The sequence below is a fragment of the Taudactylus pleione genome, unplaced genomic scaffold (genome assembly GCF_031769625.1).
Source record: "Taudactylus pleione unplaced genomic scaffold, aTauple2 ptg000276l, whole genome shotgun sequence".
Classification (NCBI taxonomy): domain Eukaryota; kingdom Metazoa; phylum Chordata; class Amphibia; order Anura; family Myobatrachidae; genus Taudactylus; species Taudactylus pleione.
In genome coordinates, this window is record NW_028284678.1 from 10,702,004 (window position 1) to 10,721,831 (window position 19,828).

At 43.3% G+C, this 19,828-nt stretch overlaps 1 protein-coding gene across 1 annotated transcript in view; it reads right to left on the reverse strand.

Annotated features, from left to right (window-relative positions):
- The window catches only part of LOC148513594 (uncharacterized), a 67,299-nt gene that overhangs the window by 21,961 nt on the left and 25,510 nt on the right, over positions 1-19,828 (reverse strand). Inside the window, exons 2-3 of the mRNA XM_088481708.1 lie at positions 10,732-10,744; positions 9,647-9,651 (exon numbers count right to left, since the gene is read on the reverse strand). Coding sequence (XP_088337834.1) covers positions 9,647-9,651; positions 10,732-10,744 — 18 coding nt within the window. The remainder of the gene's footprint in view (positions 1-9,646; positions 9,652-10,731; positions 10,745-19,828) is intronic.

Genomic DNA, 19,828 nt, shown 5'->3' on the forward strand with positions numbered 1-19,828 from the left:
AGCTGGAGAGGTCCCCGGCCTCTTAGGGGAGACGCTCATTCTAAGAGAGCATAGGCTTGATCAGAGGTTTGAAGTGTGACTGATGTTTCCGATGCTTTCACTGTTGTACTTAAGTGGATGTAATATGCCGGAAGTGGGCGCCTCAGTGCACAAGATGGCGACTAAGGCATTAGTATATTTTTGCTAGTCCACTGAGTACAGGATCACAGCAGTGGCGGGCGTTGCTGGCATCTCTGTATCAGGTCCTGAGTTTCAGAAGACCAGCACTGCCCTAAAGGAATTGAGGCCTGACCACTCTCCTCCAGTCATGCCAGGGACCCTGTTTACCAGCTTTTATTTTGAGCTGAACAATCTAGAAATACAGCTTTCCAATAACCTAATAAAATTCTCTAGGTTTTTATAAAAGAAACAAAAACAACTTAAGGCAGTTTTGGCAATCACATATGTACCATCAGCTCATTTCCCATTTTTTCTTTCTCAACACACATAATAAATGTACAACTCTTTGGTGTGCAGATACCCTCTGTTATCTGCACATATACACCACCCGGGGTTGGACTGGCCCACAGGTGTACAGGGGAAAACCCTGGTGGGCCAGACTGCCTGAGGGCCCCATTTCCTCTTCTAGGAGTCGGTAACTTGGTGGAGCAGGATCATGGATAGCTCCTGTGAGTGGCAAGTGAAGTTCTTTAGCAAGATTATCTTGGTAGCAGTCCTCTTTGCTGATGATGGATTTAAGGTGTGTGGCCATTTTGTCATTTTTCCAAATCTTTTTGTGAGATGTTTTTGTCTGCCCTTCAGTTTGCTAAATAGTAAAGTGGATATTTACCAGTGTCAAAAGCAGGAACTACCATAGATTTCTCTTGCATTTGACAATAAAATCGCAGCATATCACAGTCTACACGCAATGTATGGTGACGTTACTGTAGTGCAGTTCCTCAAGCTCCGTTTTTGGAGTCAGCCTGGCATGACCCAGCTGACCTCTATGATTCAGGGATCCCCAGCCACTGGTGGGCTGTAGATAAACCCAATGCCTACCGCAGCTAGTTTGCATTGAACATGCATGGCCAGATGTCTGCACACAACGGTGTGGGGCCAGGTCCAAACTCTGAAGTAATGATCTCTTTACTTCTTTCCCATTGCCAGGATGGGCTCTTATTGGAGTCTAAGTTTTGTTGTTGGTCCCATGGTAAATACCCCCAAACAATGTGCCTTAGTGCCACAACACACAACAATGAAGTACTTTTGGGGGCTGCATCATATTTGTACATAAAATGGCCCCTCAGGCAGTAATTTGCTGCTTTTCTTTCAGTTGACAACGATTCCAATCCCGATATTGAATGGAAAATGTATTTCCATTGAGCTGGGAACATCAATGGTTGCTAACCCTCAGCTTCCAATGTCCATCCCTATTGTGATTGTATTCATGTCAACTCTCCCTGTGTTTCCAAAAAGTTCCTGGATTTCTTGGAGAAGTACAAAGTTAGTAGGTTCTAAACTAACAGGTTCTATAGTAATATACAGTACTGTCTAATATTTTCCTCCCATATGCAATCGGGAGGCAAAGGTTTAGTGCTCCTTTAAAAGTTAATGAATGAATAAGTGACTGGACGGCTAAAGTGTTAAAGCCACTGCTCTATCATAATATTGTCACTGCCCTCTCCGTTACTTTCCTCTAAAGGCTAGGTATATCTGCCAATATAACTGGAGCATGCAGAGGCTTATAAAGTATAAGAAACAAAAGTTGAGTGTTTGAAAAATGTGCTATGTCAAAAGCAGAAAAACTTAATTCCGGTAAACTGCGTTGGTTCAAAAATAAAAAAAAAATGTGGAAAAGAGCATTCTAATTCTGTTTATAAAAATGTCATGTGGCTTTACTGCCATCTAGAGGTTGGGAGTTGAATCATTTTTAGTTTTTTTAATCACCAAGACAGCAAGTCACAATCCATAATTTAATAGGTGTGTAAAATTCGAAAATGACCGTTTTTTCAGCTCAAAATTGTGAGGGCTTTCGTAATTATATTAATCATTGCAAGTTCAAATGTCAGCAATGGTTGTAATTTACTATTTAAAGTGACAGTATCTGCTATCCAGGAAAATGTCTATGAACTTAGATCATCGTTAATGAAAATATTATCATGTTGTTATGCTAAATGATTTATTCCATGGCTCAGTCTTAGCACTGTTATCAGAGAAGGATATTTCTACTTTTACTTCTCACACAGGCTGAGTAGCAAGACCACAGCCCAAATATCCAACTCTCTGGTCTTTGCTGCCATCTTGAGGATATTCAGAATTCTGCTGTTCATTGAAAAAATTATATTTTAAATACACTGTATAGTCTACTGGTTAACCAAGCGACCCGTGATAGAAAGACGTAACAAAAGAACATACAACATACACAAATGAAAATATTATATCCATGTGCAACACTTTGTGCCTTACTGGTCTTTGTTTAATACCTTCTATCCTATAAGTAAAATAATAATTGGGAAATTTCTTTGTTTAATGCAGAATTATATAAGCCAGAACCTTTCATATGCAGGAACCAGGAATTTACAGTAAGCACCTTAATGATTTTTATTTGAAAGAAGTTACCCTTCAACTTAGATTCCAATAGTATTATAATATAATGTTCTTGTATTAAATTTGAAGAAATGTGCTTTTTCTAGAGTTGAATGATTTGGATTTACTCGGTTTTACTCGGTTATGTTCGGATCTCAAAAATGGCATCATATTGGCTATCCGGCTCCGAACTTGCGCTAATTTGGCGAAAAGACGAGCGACACATCTCTAATTTTTTCCTTTTGCAAAATAAATGTGTGGACATAAATATCCTCCATTCCTATTATTATAGGATTAATATATTTTGTATATATGCTTTATTAAATAAACTCATACATTCAAATTTAGTTCTAATAAAGGATCAAATTGGGTTTCGTTCCCTGATGGTAACCTCTCTTTATGGTTGATGAAATCCTTATCAATCTTATATATCTAAGCAAATGTATAATTATCTTGCAGGCTGCTATGACATTTTCACCAATTTTTGGGAACTTGTTACTAGAGCCCGTACCATGTGGATATAAGAATTGACAACCAATATTTATAAAAAAATATTGGTCAATAACCACATGGCTTTTTGCATCTTGTACAACAGGGGTGGGGAACCTTTTTTCTGCCGACTGCCATTTTGATATATATAACATTATGCACGGGCCCGGTGCAGGCCACACCCGCTCCATGTGTGACATCACACGGGGGCGGGGTCACAATCACCAGTGATTACAGCAATGCCCGGAGTATCCTGAGGATGCTCCGGGGAGCTGCAAGGGCAGCGATGTGACTGTCTGAAGCCTCATAAGGACGCTCCAGGCAGCACTGCTGCATAGATTCTGGCTGCAGTGTGACATTCTAGGCCCCCTGCTGGCCAGATGAGGCTAGCAGAAAAAAGCTCAGAGGGCCAGACCAAATGATTCTGTGGGCCTTATACGGCCCCCGGGTCTGAGGTTTCCCATCCCTGTTGTACAATTTCTCTAATGATCTTTTGAGTATATAGGTAAATATTCTATAGGCCTGAGATGCCTGCCCCCCTCCCCCCTTTTTCCCACTACTTTTTATTTTTGAGCAAATAAAAGTTAAGTTTTACTTATCTATAATACTTGTCTATATTATATTTTGGAGTTTGTGCCCCCACACAGGGGTGTTCTTTCATGCTGCTCCCATAGACTCTTCTCTTAGGCTCTTTTTGGCAGTATACATTTGATATGTGTTTACATTACTGCTTGCCCTGGGGCGCACCACCAACACTGACTATTAGTATATGTGGAGCTTGTTGGCACTATACACTAGTCGCACCACCGTAGTTACGGCCCTTCCACCTGTATTGCCCACACGTTATGCCACACTGTAGTCCCCACACATTATGCCACCTATGGTGCCCACGCAGTGTACTCACCAGCAGCATCCTCAGGCAGCTGGCAGAGCAGCAGTCACAGCCTCACAATGAGTCACACCCATGAGGCTGCACTGCTGCTAAACTCCAGGTAAGAGGAGCATGTGATGGGCTCCTCCAATTAGAGCTCAGCACATGTATTCAGCGATTCCGGGGTCCGGCACAGCTGCGGCAGTGGGGTTCCCCAACCTCCCGATTTGACCACCCGCAGGCCACTTCAGCCCACGGGTGGAACAGTGGGACAGTACTGTTGAAATTGAGATATTGGGGAGGGGGTGCGCCCTCTAAGGAGTGGCGCCACTGTTCGACCACACTGGTCGAACACCCCAAGAGCCGGCCCTGCAGTGGTATTGCACTGACTCCTAGGGCCCCACCCACTGCGTTCATATTTGTCAGCAAAAAAAGTTTTAAAAATTAAAATTAAAAAGTAAAAAAAAAGCAAAAAAGTTGTTGTATTTGTAATGTTCTGCGCACTGTACCCCAGTACACTGTAGTACTCCAGAGCATGTGCGTAAAAGCGGTCTGACTCCAGGCACTGTGAGGTGGTCAAAATTGATTTGAAATGACTGAAATTAAATGTTTTTGAGGTTAGTAATACTCTACGAACGAAAAAGGCCCAAATTATGTGATTTTATCTTTTTTGTAAATTTAAAAAAAAATGCAAATTCAAAACCAGTCACGGTGCTTTGGCAAATCCAAATCCAAAACTGGGCGACGAATCAAATCCAAATCTAGCAAAAATGGTCCTTTGCACATCTCTAATTTGCATCCCTTGGATTGCAACATGGTTTGTCCAAGTACAGAGGCCCTGATTCAGAGCCGGACGCTCTGACAGAGCGCTCGCTCTGAATCAGGGCCGTCCCTCTGAATTTAAGAGCAGCCTCCTGGCCGCTCGCATAGCTGTGAGCGGCCAAAATGATGGTCGCGATGGTCAAGACCATCGCGACCATCGAGCTTGCGACGAGACCCTTGTGGTAGGGTCTCGTTGCCGCAAGCCGTGGAGTGCTTTTGGCTCTATCAGAGCCGAAAGCACTCCCACTGACATCACTAGTGATATCAGTGGGGCCGACCCCAGACGGTAGGCGTTCCCGTGGGAACACCTCCGTCTGAGCAGCCACGCCTCCGGCACGCCCACCAATGGCGGCGTGCTGTCAATCACCATCGACAGCACGCCCACTTTGGTGCGAGACCCATAACAACGGCTTGGCCGTCGTTAGTCGGGTCTCGCGCATGCGCACTTGGCCAACATCGACCCGCTTGCGAGGGCTCAGCGCTCGTGAGCGGGTCTGAATTAGTTACTTACTTGCTATTTCTTTCTCTATTCCAAACTCTTAATCAGGCCCATAGTGTTATTGCCATATTATTAGTACAACAATGAAGCGAGTAGTTATCTGTATTTACAGCTCTGCAGAATATTCTGGCGCTAATGTAGAAAGAATAACAGTTTACAAAAAGACATTATACAAAAAGTTTTTCATCAAGAATGTGAGCAGGAAACTAAACACGTCCCAATGGGATGATGCTAATTATAACACATGCAAGAAAAAAGAAACATTTTGAACGATTTGTTCATGACACTTTGTTCATGATAGCAGACAACAAAAATGGCTCTTTGTTCCCAGTCTCTTATCTGTAATAAAATGTGATCTATTACAAGCACGGCTAATTTGTGAAAGGCTTAGCATACTTTGGAAAAGTACATGGCTTTTCTCTAATAGCTATTATGTACTATATGTAGTGATGAGAATTATTCCTTGGATTCTTGTGTCAAACCGCCATCTAGTGGTGCTTAAATCATACTTCACATTTCAGAAGACTGATAGAGTTTGTACAAATATTGCTGCAATACTTCCCTAGATCAGTTGTATCATCGTTGTGTAAAGCAGACAACCACTAGCACTCTCAGTGGGGTGTGGTATATTTTGCCTGCATTCATAATGTCAATAGAAGAATGTCGACATGGTTGTAATGTCAAACATCATCTCGACGTGCTTAGAATACCGACCTTGACCATGTCAACTAGAGATGTGTGGTTCGGTTCACCAGAAATCCGAATCCACTGGAATTTTGTGAATCCGGACAGATCCAAGTCAGGGTTCTGATGTCCTGAGTAGATTCGAAATAACTCCAAGTCGTGATTCTGATCTTCCCGCGGTTCGGAATTCGGATTTTAAATCTGAATTTTGGGTTTTGGATTGCAAAAATTACAAGATTTTAGCTGTTTTTAAAAACTTTTTATCATTTTTTTTTTTTGTAAAGCCCCAGATCCAAAACCAAAACATTTGAGGCTGATGTTGCAAAAGCAAAACTAAAACACAGGGATTAATCCAGATCCTAAACCAAAACACGGGGGTCAGCCCACATCTCTAATGTCAACATTTTTCATATTGACTCTGAAGAAATGTCGACATAATTAGAATATCAATAAAACATCCTGGTAGTCTAGAAGTGACTTATCTGGAACAACAGCTCCAGCTGTGCATTCCAGGTCCAGCGGTGATGTCAGGATGACTGCACTAACCCCACTGTAGTATCTGCCTTAGTGGAACTTGCAGACCAGAATGAATTAACATCCCCTGAAGTAATTTGGAACTTGTTACTGTTAGATCCTTTATATGCTACCAATGTCTTTCCATCATTCAAATGTGCAAGTTTGACAAATTGGACCCTTATTTTCCTAATTAATAAATTAGTGCTATTTTAGGAGTTAAAAATGAACAATTGGAATTAGCTAAGATGATGATGGAAAATGATAGCAGACAAGATTTTTAAATATTTTAATTTTAACCATATGGGACTTCATATTATCAGCTATGCACCTTCATTTATCTATATGGGACTTCCTATTACTGGCCATGCACCTGCATTTATCTATATGGGACTTCCTATTACTGGCCATGCACCTGCATTTACCTATATGGGACTTCCTATTACCGGCCATGCACCTGCATTTTTCCATATGGGACTTGATATTACTGGCCATGCACCTGCATTTATCCATATGGGACTTCCTATTACTGGCCATGCACCTTCATTTATCTATATGGGACTTCCTATTACTGGCCATGCACCTGCATTTACCTATATGGGACTTCCTATTACCGGCCATGCACCTGCATTTTTCCATATGGGACTTGATATTACTGGCCATGCACCTGCATTTATCCATATGGGACTTCCTATTACTGGCCATGCACCTTCATTTATCTATATGGGACTTCCTATTACTGGCCATGCACCTGCATTTACCTATATGGGACTTCCTATTACCGGCCATGCACCTGCATTTTTCCATATGGGACTTCATATTACTGGCCATGCACCTGCATTTATCTATATGGGACTTCCTATTACTGACCATGCACCTGCATTTATCTATATGGGACTTCCTATTACCGGCCATGCACCTGCATTTATCTATATGGGACTTCTTATTACTGGCCATGCACCTACATTTATCTATATGGGACTTCTTATTACCGGCCATGCATCTGCATTTATCTATATGGGACTTCCTATTACCGGCCATGCATCTGCATTTATCTATATGGGACTTCTTATTACTGGCCATGCACCTGCATTTATCTATATGGGACTTCCTATTACTGGCCATGCACCTGCATTTATCTATATGGGACTTCCTATTACTGGCCATGCACCTGCATTTATCTATATGGGACTTCCTATTACTGGCCATGCACCTGCATTTATCTATATGGGACTTCATATTACTGACCATGCACCTACATTTATCTATATGGGACTTCCTATTATCAGCTATGCACCTTCATTTATCTATATGGGACTTCTTATTACTGGCCATGCACCTACATTTATCTATATGGGATTTCCTATTACTGGTTATGCACCTGCATTTATCTATATGGGACTTCCTATTACTGGCCATGCACCTGCATTTATCTATATGGGACTTCCTATTACTGGCCATGCACCTGCATTTATCTATATGGGACTTCCTATTACTGGCCATGCACCTGCATTTATCTATATGGGATTTCCTATTACTGGCCATGCACCTGCATTTATCTATATGGGACTTCCTATTACCGGCCATGCACCTGCATTTATCTATATGGGACTTCTTATTACCGGCTATGCATTTGCATTTATCTATATGGGACTTCCTATTACCGGCCATGCACCTGCATTAATCTATATGGGACTTCTTATTACTGGCCATGCACCTGCATTTATCTATATGGGACTTCCTATTACTGGCCATGCACCTGCATTTATCTATATGGGACTTCCTATTACTGGCCATGCACCTGCATTTATCTATATGGGACTTCCTATTACTGGCCATGCACCTGCATTTATCTATATGGGACTTCATATTACTGACCATGCACCTACATTTATCTATATGGGACTTCCTATTATCAGCTATGCACCTTCATTTATCTATATGGGACTTCTTATTACTGGCCATGCACCTACATTTATCTATATGGGATTTCCTATTACTGGTTATGCACCTGCATTTATCTATATGGGACTTCCTATTACTGGCCATGCACCTGCATTTATCTATATGGGACTTCCTATTACTGGCCATGCACCTACATTTATCTATATGGGACTTCCTATTACTGGCCATGCACCTGCATTTATCTATATGGGACTTCTTATTACTGGCCATGCACCTACATTTATCTATATGGGATTTCCTATTACTGGCCATGCACCTGCATTTATCTATATGGGACTTCTTATTACTGGCCATGCACCTACATTTATCTATATGGGATTTCCTATTACTGGCCATGCACCTGCATTTATCTATATGGGACTTCCTATTACTGGCCATGCACCTGCATTTATCTATATTGGACTTCCTATTACTGGCCATGCACCTGCATTTATCTATATGGGACTTCCTATTACTGGCCATGCACCTGCATTTATCTATATGGGACTTCTTATTACTGGCCATGCACCTACATTTATCTATATGGGATTTCCTATTACTGGCCATGCACCTGCATTTATCTATATGGGACTTCTTATTACTGGCCATGCACCTACATTTATCTATATGGGATTTCCTATTACTGGCCATGCACCTGCATTTATCTATATGGGACTTCCTATTACTGGCCATGCACCTACATCTAGCCATGGTGCTTATACAGGTGCATTTTCATGAAAATAAAATTATGTCGCCTCTGCATTTTTTCCATGTCCTTTGTATATTTTGAGCAATACAAATGTCACTCACACTGTATGGAAAGGGGGAGGTGAGCGCTCAATGTTAGTAATAAATACTAATATATCACATTGGCTTTGTCTTCTGAATTTCATTGCGTCATTAAACTTGGAAAACACTTCAAAAATCCACAGCGAATCTTACATAAGAGTAATATTTTGTTCCTCAGTCCCCCTCACATGAAAAAAACTTCTCCCTGGGTTCATTTTCCTTAGCTACTAAGGGAAAACTAAAATATTTATTGCACCATGTAAATCTCCCTGGCAGGATCCACGTAAACGTCCGCTTTTTAATATTATGTTCCCTGTCAACAAAGGAATGAGAATAAAATGAATCGTTGCCCCAGGTTCTCTGCTCTTGAAGTTATTGCTTTTTAGACTGCCCACAATCTAGCTTGGCAGCAGGCATTTGAAAAATGTAGATTATGCCAATGTAAGCATATTTCTCATAAGTCAGGGAACATGTGCTTTCTGCATATTTAAGCCCCCTGAGCATAGTTTAGATTCCATATACCTTGCTGTTACCAACCAGAGGTAGCTGTGGGGCTGTGGACACAGCTCCCACTTGTAAGAAGAGATACTTCGATAGCAGATCTGGGGAGGTTCACTTAGTAATTATTATAGAGGCGCAGAAGAATTTATTTGACTTTTTAATCTTCGTGGAGTATGTTACAGTCTCTCACATATTCTGCATTCCGTCTCATTTCAAGAACGTTTTTTCTTACTCTCTTACCTTTTCTAGATGAAGTGAAAACGCTAAGCTTCTGCGTAACCGCAAAGTGTTTTATCCATTTACAGGGTCCTGCTGGTTTGTTGGTTGTTTGCTAGGCATATTGACAAGTAATTCAATTTGGCGTGCTGACATCATCGGCAGACGCAATCAAAGAACAGACTGACCAGACTGACTCAATCAAAGAACATATTCTATATAGACTGACCGTCCTGAGGTGATACTGGTACACCTAGCAGCAGAGTCTGCTTCTCATGTTTCACATAAGTAGTCATCATACTTGAGGTCTCTACCACCATGGTGGAGGATACCGGCTAATGTCTAGCCTGGATATACAGTCAGTAGCAGGGTGTAAATATAATTCCCTCTATACTTTGCAAGCTTTGAGAGCAAAGTCAACTTTAAAACAACAATGACCCGAGGAAGCAGGAACTTCCCAAGACTTAAGCTGGCCACACACTAGACCAACTTTCATCCAACCATCCAACTAGTTGATTGGTTGGAATGAAAATATGGTAAGGAATGGGAGTAAATGATGATCAGCAATTTGCTCCTAAATGCCAGAAAACAGATGAAAATGGTCGTCAGACAAGTTTGTTAAATGTTTGACGTAAACAATTTGTTCAAACAACAGTTTTTGTCCGTTTTCCGGTGTTTGGGAGCAAATTGCTGATTGTCATTTGCTTTCATACCTTACCAGATTTTCATTCCAACCAATCAACTAGTTGGCTGGTTGGATGTAAGTTGGTCTAGTGTGTGGCCAGCTTTAGTTCGACCTGGTACCCCTAATTTCGGTTGTTGTTGGTTCTTTGGGAACCGGACCCGCACATCTCTACACTAAACACTGTGGTTCTTTGTGTGCACTAGGAATGGCCTTGGTGATGTTGGGTGGTACAGTTCTGCGTACAACTGCAGCCTCTTTATTTAGTTCTGCTGTCTCTTTATACACTGGAGCATGTCGGTGGAAATAAATAAAATCAAATTAGATAGAAATATGCTAAAACAAAATAGAAAAACTAAATAAAATGTAAGAGTATATGATTTTTTTATTTCTACTAATCGACTCCAAGAAGAAGTAAAACAATGAAATATTGCACACAGATCTCTTAATCTTTCTTTACTCGTTAGTTACAGCGGCTCTAAAGTCTGTTGATTCTGCTTTTAGTTGTCATTGGCAAGCACCCATCCCGTATCGGGATGCAGTCGGGATGCCGAATCTAAATGCTGACCATCGGCATCCCGACTGTCTGATCCCGGCAACTGCCTAATGACCGGCGTCAAAATCCTGATGAAATCCTGACGCCTGGCATTAGACCTACGCCGGGAGCCCAACACATGCTTACCGATCGAAGGTAAGCCGGGCGCCGGGGCGCGGACAGCTGCGGGGGGGAGGATTAGGTTAGGGGCTCCCGGGGGGACTTAGGGTTAGGCACTCTTCTGGAAGGTTAGGGTTAGGCTAGGGGAATGGGGGGTTAGGGTTAGGCACCCCCCGGGAGACTTAGGGTTAGGCTGCGGGGAAGGGGGGTTAGGTTTAGGTACTTAGAGGGGGGTTAGGGTTAGGCACTTGGGGGGGGAGGTTAGGGTTAGGCACCCCTAAGGGAGGGTTAGGGTTAGAGGGGGAGGTTAGGTTAGTAAATAGAAAAAAAACATACCTGTCAGGATCTTCACTGCCGGGTTTCCGCTGTCGGGATTTGAACTGCCGGCAAATCATTCTGATCCCCTCTTAACAACATTTATCACCTGCTGCAACAAGAGAAGAGTTACAGCTAGGTGGGTATTTTTACTCTACAGTTATGCTTATATGAGTGAGACTATTTATGTTTAGTTAAACTGAAATTGTTACATTGCGGAGGCTCGTTTGTAAAGAGCCACTGCATACAATCACTATGGGGGAGATTTATCAAAGCTTGGAGAGAGACAAAGTACCAACCAATCAGCCTGTAAAATGACTGCTACAAGCTGATTGGTTACTACTTTATATTTCCCCACTTTTTCTCTCTCTAAGCTTTGATAAATCTCCCCCTAGGTCTTACCTGGTTGTCTAGCAACCAGGATGATCTAAGTTAGTGTGCAGCTGTATCGCCATACACTGATCACGCACTCCTGTGCGATATCAGACTCTCATTGGTTCACGCTGGGTTAAACTGGAATTAAGGAATCCGCCTCATTGTCAGTGATAGCTGCAGCCTCTGTTGTACTTCCCTGCTCCAGGATATGGTTATTTTATCCTGCACTTGGGCTTCTGACCTCTGATTGTTTTTTGACTACATTTGTCTGATGCTTGCCATGACCCTCATTTTATTTGACTTTGTATTTTGCCTTTTCCTGGACTGTGTTACTGTGGGTTGTTTATTAGCAAATGCTTCTTAAATTGGTTACTGTGTACTGTACTGTCATATATTATCATATGTGCACTCATATTATTACAAGTAGTTTTTGTGTGTGGTTGTCTGTCACTTTCAGTGACTTTATTCACACTGGTAGTGTTTGCCCATTCCTGCCCATCATTCTGAGTACTTGTATTACATGGGTCTTCAACCTTTGGCCCTCCAGCTGCTGTGGAACTACACATCCCAGCATGCCTTGCCACCAGTTTGATATAACAGCATGCTAAAACTGTGGTTCTGCATCTTGGGATATGTAGTTCCACAACAGCTGGGGGGCCAAAGGTGGAAGACCCCTGTTGTATTGTATTATATTACATAGTGTGTTATTAAGTGTAGTACCTATCAGGTGTCCCGCTCAAGTATACTGCTTCAAGTATACATAGCCTTGGATAATTTCTTACTGGAGGCATCTCAGTAACGATTATCATATAAAGCTTTATGGGAAAGAGGCTATTATAAGGGAAGTCAAGTGTTATTGTATGATTCATAGCATCTATACTTTAAATTGAGCCACATATGTCATTCGATGTTAACATTCCTCTTCCTATGTGCAGTATGTAAAAAGACACTGCAAAAGTATAATAGATCAGAACAAGGGTGAAATAGGTTGTCTGAAAGTGGATCGTGTATGTCAGCACATGCCAATGGAACGGTCTAGAAATCCAGTGGGTAAAACAACTGCTCAAATGGCTTCTATGAAATGGCTTTACCCAGGAATTACAGTAATTCTTCTTTTAGGGTGTTTTTGCTAATATCCTAAAGGAGTGAAGCATAAAAAATCTTCCAAATACTGTCCAAAAAAACTCTATCCAAAACTAAGGAATCTAAAGAGGTTTAAACAGCCTGTCACTATGTGACAGAAGCCCATATGGAAAATCTCTTTAGCTCTTCTCACTGGTTTAGTGGCAGGACAAACTCTTTTGGCACCCAAGGCAAAACAGGCAAATGCCATTTCAAAACATAACCATGGTATAATCGGTTGTTCGCAGTGGGATGCATTCGGCATCCTGGCGGTCGGGATGCCGATACTGCCATTACCAGCACCGGAATCCCAATGCTGGTTGGAATCCAGACCACAGGGATGCCGAACGTAAGTAGCGGGGTTGGGGGAGGGTTAGGGGTTATGGTTAGGCACTAGGAGGAGGGTTAGGGTTAGGGGAGGGGGAGGTTAGGTTCAGGTAGTAGGGGGGGAGGGTAGGGTTAGGCCCAACAGAGGGAGGGTTAGGGGAGTGAGAGGGAGAGGGTTAGCATCCCGACCAACAAGTGTCGGTATGTTAACCCTGTGGGGATCCCGGCGTCGGGACTCTGACTGTCAGGATACCGACTGCCGGAATCCCATGCTCAACCCGTTTGCAGCATAGTAATGCTATGGCTTAAACCTTATGCTTCTGTCATATCTGACTGACATAACAAATTCACAGTTGCCCTCCTGATATTCCGCACTGAATAAATGACTGTGTTCAGTTCTGGGCTAGCATCTTCAAGCTTAGTTGTGCCCAAGGCAGCTGCCTCTTCTGTCTACTGCAGGTCTCATAGGATATTCATGCACAACAGTCCCTAGAGTATGCAGAGAATTACATGCAATACAAAAAACATTCAGTGAGCAGCAGTTCCATGGATGGAACCTTGTTAATGTTAGAGGTCAGAGGAGAATGGCCAGACTGGTTCAATCTGACAGTAAGGCAATGGTAAATCAAACAACCATGCATTATAGTAAGGTTAAGAACATAATCATGGGCTACAGATTACACAGGTTTCACTCCTATCAGCTAAGAACAGGTAACGGAGGCTATTGTGGCCATAGGCTGACCAAAATGGGACAGTTGAAGCTTGGATAAATTTTGCTTGGTTTGACAAATCTCAAAGTGGGTTTGTTAAGTATTTAAGGAATATAGGGGGTTGATGTATCAAGTAGTGAGAAGCGTGGAGAAGTGGACTGGCTTCTTTCTTATCTTAAGAGGCTGATCGTCCATTGCTGGATCAACCAGCACCGGATGAATAACTGCAGGAAGTTACCATTACTAGACGTGTGCAATGTTCCCTGTGTTCCTCGTATTTTGCATACCAAACCTCTCACTCAAGTAATCAGCCGTCGTAAGATTTGCTGCCAGTACTTTCAGCTTAATGAATCACACATTTTCCTCATCAATTGTTTTCTTGTTATTCAATCGTATTTCCAGTTTTAAGAAAAATTAACAAAATGTGCATTACTTCTCTTGTGTGTCGCTAGATGTTCTTCCAATTTTTTGAACCTTTACCAGAGACGTACAGATGATACCACAATTGTGTCACTACCAAGCAGGTTGCAATCAAAGCAAAATGCAGAGGCCTTTGTTGTGGCTGTAGTCACTAAGGGCCAGATTGTGCCGCACATAATATTGCTCCGTGGGCCTGATTCTCTACTGTACGCAACTGCGATTACGCACGCAATCGGCTAATTGTTGCATTCTGTGCATGCGTATGCATCGCAGTGCGTGTATGTGAACTAGCTATTGCAAACGGGACTGTGATTGCAGTGACTACTCAGACCCATCGCAGAGTGATTGATAGGATGTGCCATTTGGCGGTGGCGACGGGGGGGGGTCGGGCGAACACAGGCGTGCCAGTGCGTTTGAATGCCGTTGCAGGGGTATGCATGAATTATCCACTGCGATGCCCTACGCAGCCTGAGACCTGATAAGGTCAGGGCTTGTGCAAGTGTGCGTGAGGCTGCGATGGTACTCGATTGTACCAATGTTTCACAGTCTTGCTAAACATTACGGATGTGTGGTAAGTGGGCGTCCTTGTGTAGTGCTGGGAATAGTGATCGCAATGAATTAGCATACTATCGCCGTTGAACTGCATGCGTAAGCGTTATTGCATCCACAGTTGCGTACGGCAGTGAATCAGGCTAGGACAGTATTCTGATCCACACTCACCTTTGTGTATGTAGTGTGATGTAGGCAGAATGCCGACGGTCACAATACTGACATATATCGACAGTATTAGGATTAGGGTTACGTTTAAGGTTAGGCACTAGAGGGAGGGTTAGGGTGTAGGACATACGGCATACAGACTGCATACGCACCACTCAGATTGGTGAGTAACTCTGCCAACATGTCCAAGTGATGGTTCTCTTCCCTGCATACAGTATGCCCAGTTGCCCATTTCCATACCACCAGAAACGTTCAATATCTGTCCAAATCAGAATCGTCCGTGCATACACAAACAATCATCCGCATTTGGAGCTACGGGCAACTCTGAATAAGATTTGTTCCCATCTCTGGTACATAAAGCTTGTCTTGGATTTCTGTGACTTTTGCTCTTGTTCATATTTTTAAGAGAACTTTAATTGTTCCGCCTTTTGTAGCTGTAAGGACTTGATTGCCAAGTGAGTGTATGCAGCTTGCGGGTGGCAGTGTAGGATGCTGGAACGCTTCTGGATGCAAATAATCACAGGTCTCACTGGACTACTGTCTCCCACTGTGGCGCTCTAACACAGTGACAAGATGGCGCCGCACATACGCAGTACTTGCTGACGGTTGGTGGCCATCTTGGAACAGGGAATAAAGCGTCACTAGAAGGGGATTGGTATGAAATATCCGCATATCCGGTGGTTCAAATCCCAATGCCGGAAGACCGGCACCAGTGAAGATCCCGACAGTAGCTAAGGTAAGTACTAACTAACCTAACCCCCCCAACCATAACCCTCCCTTAGGGGTGCCTAACCCTAGCATTCCCAAGTGCTTTTCCCTAACCCCCCGTAAGTGCCTAAACCTAACCACCCCCCCTTCCCTGCAGCCTAAACCTAAGTCTCCCAGGGGGGGTGCCTAACCCTAACCTCCCCCCGGGGTGCCTAACCCTAACCCCCCCATTCCCCTAGCCTGTTCCTAACCCTAACCTTAAGTCCCCCCCCCAGGAAGCCCCTAATCTAACTCTCCCCCCCTCGCAGCTGTCCGCACCCAGCGCCCGGCTTACCTTTGATCGGGATGCCGGGCATTGGGCTCCCAGCGTAGGTAAAATGACAGACGTCAGGATTTCGACGCCTGTCATTAGACCCTTGCCGGGATTAGACAGTTGGGATGCCTGACTGCATACTCCTAGAAGAACGTGAAATCCTGTGCAGTAGCACACTCCACTTTCAAAATTTTCATGATGAGAAACATTTGGCTAAACGCAATACCATGATGAATTAAATGGTGGTATTAGTGTGATCCTTTACTACAATATGACTCTTCACTAAGACAAGATAAGGGAGGAGCTGTCCCAGCATCAGCATTTTTTGATACACTCAAGCGAAGATGATTGTGGTGACGAAGCACTAGGGGACGAAATGCAGCACTATTGCATGTAAAAAATTGCTATTAATGCTTCATTTTCATGTTTCTTTCCCACTTGCGGACAATCCCTGAGCATACTGTCTCTAATACTGAACTCCTTTGATTTGGTTAAAACATAGCCTGTGGTAGAGTGACATTGTTTAGGGGGCACTTAAAATAATTTACATAATGTCACTCATTTAATGTTTTTATCTTCTGCTACCTAATCTCACCTGTGACGCTGCCTGCTGCTGCCCTTCCTCCATGTTGGCTATGGACCTGGAGTGTGGTGTTTGGCTATGGTGGCATAGCCCAACACCACCCTACCAATCCTGCACAGAGGAGGAAACCATGACGCTCCCCCTCACCTCAAGGTAATATACAGTTTGTCGAGCCGTTCATGGGTTGGGGGTTGTCTGGGCAGGAAGCACCTGTCAGCCTGGTTAAACACTAATTGTAAATAGATTGTTAGTTATCTGGTTTGTACAGTAATACTCGACCCAGTTCTGGGAATATGTTTTCCCAAACATCTGCATGAATAGTTCAGCACTTGCGCAGCATCAGCACGTTGGTACATGTCTAAATGTCCATTTTGGACGATTAACTTGGGTATGAAGCCAGGGGGTTTTCAATCATCCTTCTTTGCATCTAGACGCCATGGTTGTCTTTCCTGTGCTTTTCATCTGTTCCTGGTTCCCTAGTCTGTAGAGGTATTAAACGCAGTAATGGTATATGCTTAAGCGGTTAAACCCTTTAATCATAAGCATACTGTATATAACAAGCTTATCTAGGAAATTAAAACACGCGACAACAAGAGTTGGCTTCAAATTTGATAACATTTTATTTGATATAATTACATTTCTTTTTGTCTGATTAAAGTTAGAATGGCGACGGGCAACATAAAACAAGAGACAATCATGCGTTCCAAACTCAATCATTGGTTTGCAATTCTCCAATATAGGCTTAGCCAATGAGCGGCTCCTCCACGTGGGTCCCAGCCAATGAGCAAACACTAATGGAAGCCGCCGCAGATTGGCTGGTGCCACAGCACTAATGATAGCTCAAGCCCGGAGCTGTCATTAGCGATACTGTAACAACAAGCTGTGGCGTCTTGTTACAGTGTCTCCGGGGCCCTTTTTGGAATACTGCGGAGAACATCGTGGGACAAAAGGTGAGTATTGGTTCTTTTTTTACAGGTACAACCATTGGATACTTTACGTTGAGAAGGGCACGTGAACATCTGGGAGCAGGTAAGTATGTGTGTGTATGTATGTAAGTAATAAATCTTTATTTTCACGGTGTGTGTTGTGTTTTTTTACACATTTCTTTACAGGTGAACTACGGGTACCAGTGGCCCCTCAATACCCCGCATGCTGGTACTTGAGGTTCTCCAAGTACCAGCATGCAGGGGAGGCTTGCTGGGACCTGCAGTTCTACTGTAAAGACAATGTTGTTAATTCAATTTTTAACACTACACCTACACTATCAACCCGCCACCCACCGCCCGGGGGAGGCGGGGATAGCCCCGGGCTATCAGCCTAGGCCAGGGGTGCCCTGGAGAGGGGTCCCCTTTATTGTGAGGGGTCCCCAACTCCCCAGGGATCCCTGGCCTGGGCTGACTAGCGGTCAGGGCTGATGCTGCAGCTGGGGGGCCCAGTGAAAGGGCACCCCTAGCTGTGGCATAAGCCCCCCACTAGAAAGGGTCCAGTGCTGGTTTTTATTTTAGAGGTACCCCAACGCAACATTTTTAACCTCTATAATTAAAACCAGCACTGGCCCTGCAGCATGGTGCTGGTACCTAATTTACGGGAGAACCCTTCTCGTTTTGTTCCCCATAATTTTAGGTACCAGGACAGGCTAGCAAGTCCGGGGCTGGTTAGTCTTTTGGGGGGGGACCTCACATAATTTTTTTTTTTAACAATTAACCCTACTTAAACAAGTTAAAAAAATTTAAAAAATTAAAAAACAATGTATTGTGTATGTTTTCACCCAAATTCGCAGCTCAGGGGGTGAGTGTTTAAAACTTCTATTTTACAGTGAGTTTGCCACAATCTCACACGAGGTTGGAAACTCGAATCTTAATAAATTTGTGAGTTGCATCTTTTTCATCTAAAGTACTTCCTATTTTGGCCGATGATGAGTTTTTTCGAGTTTGTAAACGCACATGAGAGTTTTATCAGTGAAAAAAGAAAACTCACTTCAAACTCACTACAAACTCACTCGAGTTTGTCTTTAGTAAATTTGAGAGATTAAAAAAATGCCTAAACGTGAGTTTGCAACCTCAAACAACCTCACATGTGTGGCCCCCGCAGTGTCTCTTTTTTCCCCTTTTGGGGCTATTGTTATTAATACTAAGTATTCTGTATGGTCTGACGCAGGAAAAAGCCTATGTGGGGTGACAACATGAGTTACTGCACTCGGTTACACCAAGCTTGCTGACTATCTGGCACAGCTTTAGGGTGTGTCAGCGTTTTGAGGGTGGGTCGGGAGCGTGACCTCGCGATCACGACATCGCGACCCTGCCCCTGGCAACATAATGCCTGTAATCTCGGCATTGTGTTACCGGGGCCACGATGACGCGTTTTAGCACGAATCACATCATCAGCCCCAGCTGCAGGTATATTTTATTTCTAGTATATCCGGCAGGCAGGATGAAGGGAGGATTACCGGGACAAGTGCCTACTTTCCGGGAGGTCGGGAGCAGCACCCGATTTTCTGGAGGCTCCCGGCCAAACCGGGAAAGTAGGCATGTATGGGTTACTGAGTATAGTATTGAATTATAACCATATGTAGGTCTTTTGCTCTACAGATTAACTTTTGTAATTCTTACATCATTACATGTACTCCTGATATTTCACACACTGATATATGAGGGTTTATTTCACCAAGGGGCACCAAAATCTATATTTGCTTACCAAAAAATTCAGGCTTGGGCCGGCCGTGGCTGCAGGGTGCCATTCCAGGTACATACATTCCAGATAAAGGTGCCTAGGGGCAGCGATGGTGCCGCCCCTTATGCCCTGTGCCCTGGATGGCGGCACTGCTTGCCCGCTCCTAGTTACGGCCCAGCTACTCAGCAGATAATCACAGTAAGGACACATTATGTGGGATGTAAGCTGTTAACCGTAAACCCCACTGACACTGGATGGGCAACTATTCCCAATCTCAATCATTTGTTGTATCTATATAAGGAACAAAAATGAAGGAGAGTGAGAAAGTTCTTATTTTT